The following is a 2,500-nucleotide window of genomic DNA, read 5'->3' on the forward strand; positions in this document are numbered from 1 at the left end:
TTGTGTTGTGTTGTGTTGTGTTGTGTTGTGTGCTGTTGTGTGCTGTTGTGTGCTGAATGTGTCCAGACTGCTGTTGTGTTGTGTTGTGTTGTGTTGTGTGCTGTTGTGTTGTGTGCTATTGTGTGCTGAATGTGTCCAGACTGCTGTTGTGTTGTGTTGTGTTGTGTTGTGTTGTGTTGTGTGCTGTTGTGTGCTGTTGTGTGCTGAATGTGTCCAGACTGCTGTTGTGTTGTGTTCTGTTGTGTTGTGTTGTGTTGTGTTGTGTTGTGTGCTGTTGTGTTGTGTGCTGTTGTGTTGTGTGCTGTTGTGTGCTGAATGTGTCCAGACTGCTGTTGTGTTGTGTTGTGTTGTGTGCTGTTGTGTTGTGTGCTGTTGTGTTGTGTGCTGTTGTGTGCTGAATGTGTCCAGACTGCTGTTGTGTTGTGTTGTGTTGTGTTGTGTTGTGTTGTGTTGTGTTGTGTTGTGTTATATTGTGTTGTGTTGTGTGCTGTTGTGTTGTGTGCTGTTGTGTGCTGTTGTGTTGTGTGCTGTTGTGTGCTGAATGTGTCCAGACTGCTGTTGTGTTGTGTGCTGTTGTGTTGTGTTGTGTTGTGTGCTGTTGTGTGTGTTGTGTGCTATTGTGTGCTGAATGTGTCCAGACTGCTGTTGTGTTGTGTGCTGTTGTGTTGTGTTGTGTGCTGAATGTGTCCAGACTGCTGTTGTGTTGTGTTGTGTTGTGTTGTGTTGTGTTGTGTTGTGTGCTGTTGTGTGCTGAATGTGTCCAGACTGCTGTTGTGTTGTGTTGTGTTGTGTTGTGTTGTGTTGTGTTGTGTGCTGTTGTGTTGTGTTGTGTTGTGTTGTGTTGTGTTGTGTTGTGTTGTGTTGTGTTGTGTTGTGTTGTGTTGTGTTGTGTTGTGTGCTGTTGTGTTGTGTTGTGTTGTGTTGTGTTGTGTTGTGTTGTGTTGTGTTGTGTGCTATTGTGTTGTGTTGCGTTGTGTTGTGTTGTGTTGTGTGCTATTGTGTGCTGAATGTGTCCAGACTGCTGTTGTGTTGTGTGTCCACAGGGGGGCGCTGTTGCTGCTTCTCTCCTGACGGGAAGGCTCTGGCGGTGGGGCTGAACGACGGGAGCTTCCTCATCGTCAATGCCGACACGCTGGAGGACCTCGTGTCCTTCCACCACCGCAAGGACCTCATCACCGACATACGCTTCTCGCCAGGTCAGCCAATCACAAGCCCCCACATGCCTCTCTCAGCCAATCACAAGCCCCCACACATACCTCTCATGGCCAATCACAAGCCCCCACACACGCCTCTCACGTGTGTGTGTGTGTGTGTGTGTGTGTGTGTGTGTGCGTGCTTGCGCGGGTGTGTGTGTGCGTGCGTGTGTGTGTGTGTCTGTGCGTGCGTGCGCGGGTGTGTGTGTGCGTGCGTGTGTGTGTGTGTGTGTGTGTGCGCGGGTGTGTGTGTGTGTGTGTGTGTGCGTGCGTGCGCGGGTGTGTGTGCGTGTGTGTGTGTGTGTGTGTGTGTGTGTGTGTGTTCTGCTGCAGGTATAGGGAAGTACCTGGCGGTTGCATCAGCGGACAGCTTCGTGGACATTTATAACGTGATGAGCAGCAAGAGGGTGGGCGTGTGCAAGGGCTCAATGACCTACATCACTCACCTAGACTGGGACCAGAGAGGTACACACACACACACACACACACACACACACACACACACACACACACACACACACACACACACACACACACACTAACCTACATCACTCACCTGGACTGGGACCAGAGAGGTACACACACACACACACACACACACACACACACCCACACACACACACACACACACACACACACACACACACACACACACACACACACACACACTAACCTACATCACTCACCTGGACTGGGACCAGAGAGGTACACACACACACACACACACACACACACACACTCACACACACACACACACTAACCTACATCACTCACCTGGACTGGGACCAGAGAGGTACACACACACACACACACACACACACACACACACGCACACACACACTAACCTACATGGGCGTGTGTAAGGGCTCAATGAACTACATCACACACATGGGGCCGGTTTCACTAAGATAGACTGTGACTATAACTTAGACTAAGGGTATAGTCAGACTTAGCATAGACGTCTAAAATAACACTGTTGTACAAAGCAGTTAAGACGGACTATATGCAAAGAATTGTGGGTAATCTGGGTATTTTAAGACTCTTTTCAAAACAAAAAACATGGCCGACCGAGTGGACACTAACCGCACTGGTGCTTTTACTCTCTCTTGCATAGACAGTACAAGATATGGACGGAGCTCCATGTTATCATTAGCACGTTATCATTAGCACATTATTATTAGCACATTATTATTAGCACGTTATCATTAGCACTGTCATGAGCCTGCTCTCTGTCACACTGGTCGGGTAATATTCATAGACAGTACAAGATATGGACGGAGCTATCACGTAGACGGCAGCAGAGACCG

The 2,500-nt window shown here is 48.8% G+C and overlaps 1 protein-coding gene across 1 annotated transcript in view; it reads left to right on the plus strand.

The window, feature by feature from the left end:
- The window catches only part of eml5 (EMAP like 5), an 84,265-nt gene that overhangs the window by 44,931 nt on the left and 36,834 nt on the right, over positions 1-2,500 (plus strand). The window contains exons 24-25 of the mRNA XM_062522579.1: positions 1,044-1,196; positions 1,527-1,658. Of these exons, the coding sequence (XP_062378563.1) occupies positions 1,044-1,196; positions 1,527-1,658 (285 nt within the window). The remainder of the gene's footprint in view (positions 1-1,043; positions 1,197-1,526; positions 1,659-2,500) is intronic.

The sequence above is a fragment of the Sardina pilchardus genome, chromosome 20 (assembly GCF_963854185.1).
Source record: "Sardina pilchardus chromosome 20, fSarPil1.1, whole genome shotgun sequence".
Lineage (NCBI taxonomy): Eukaryota > Metazoa > Chordata > Actinopteri > Clupeiformes > Clupeidae > Sardina > Sardina pilchardus.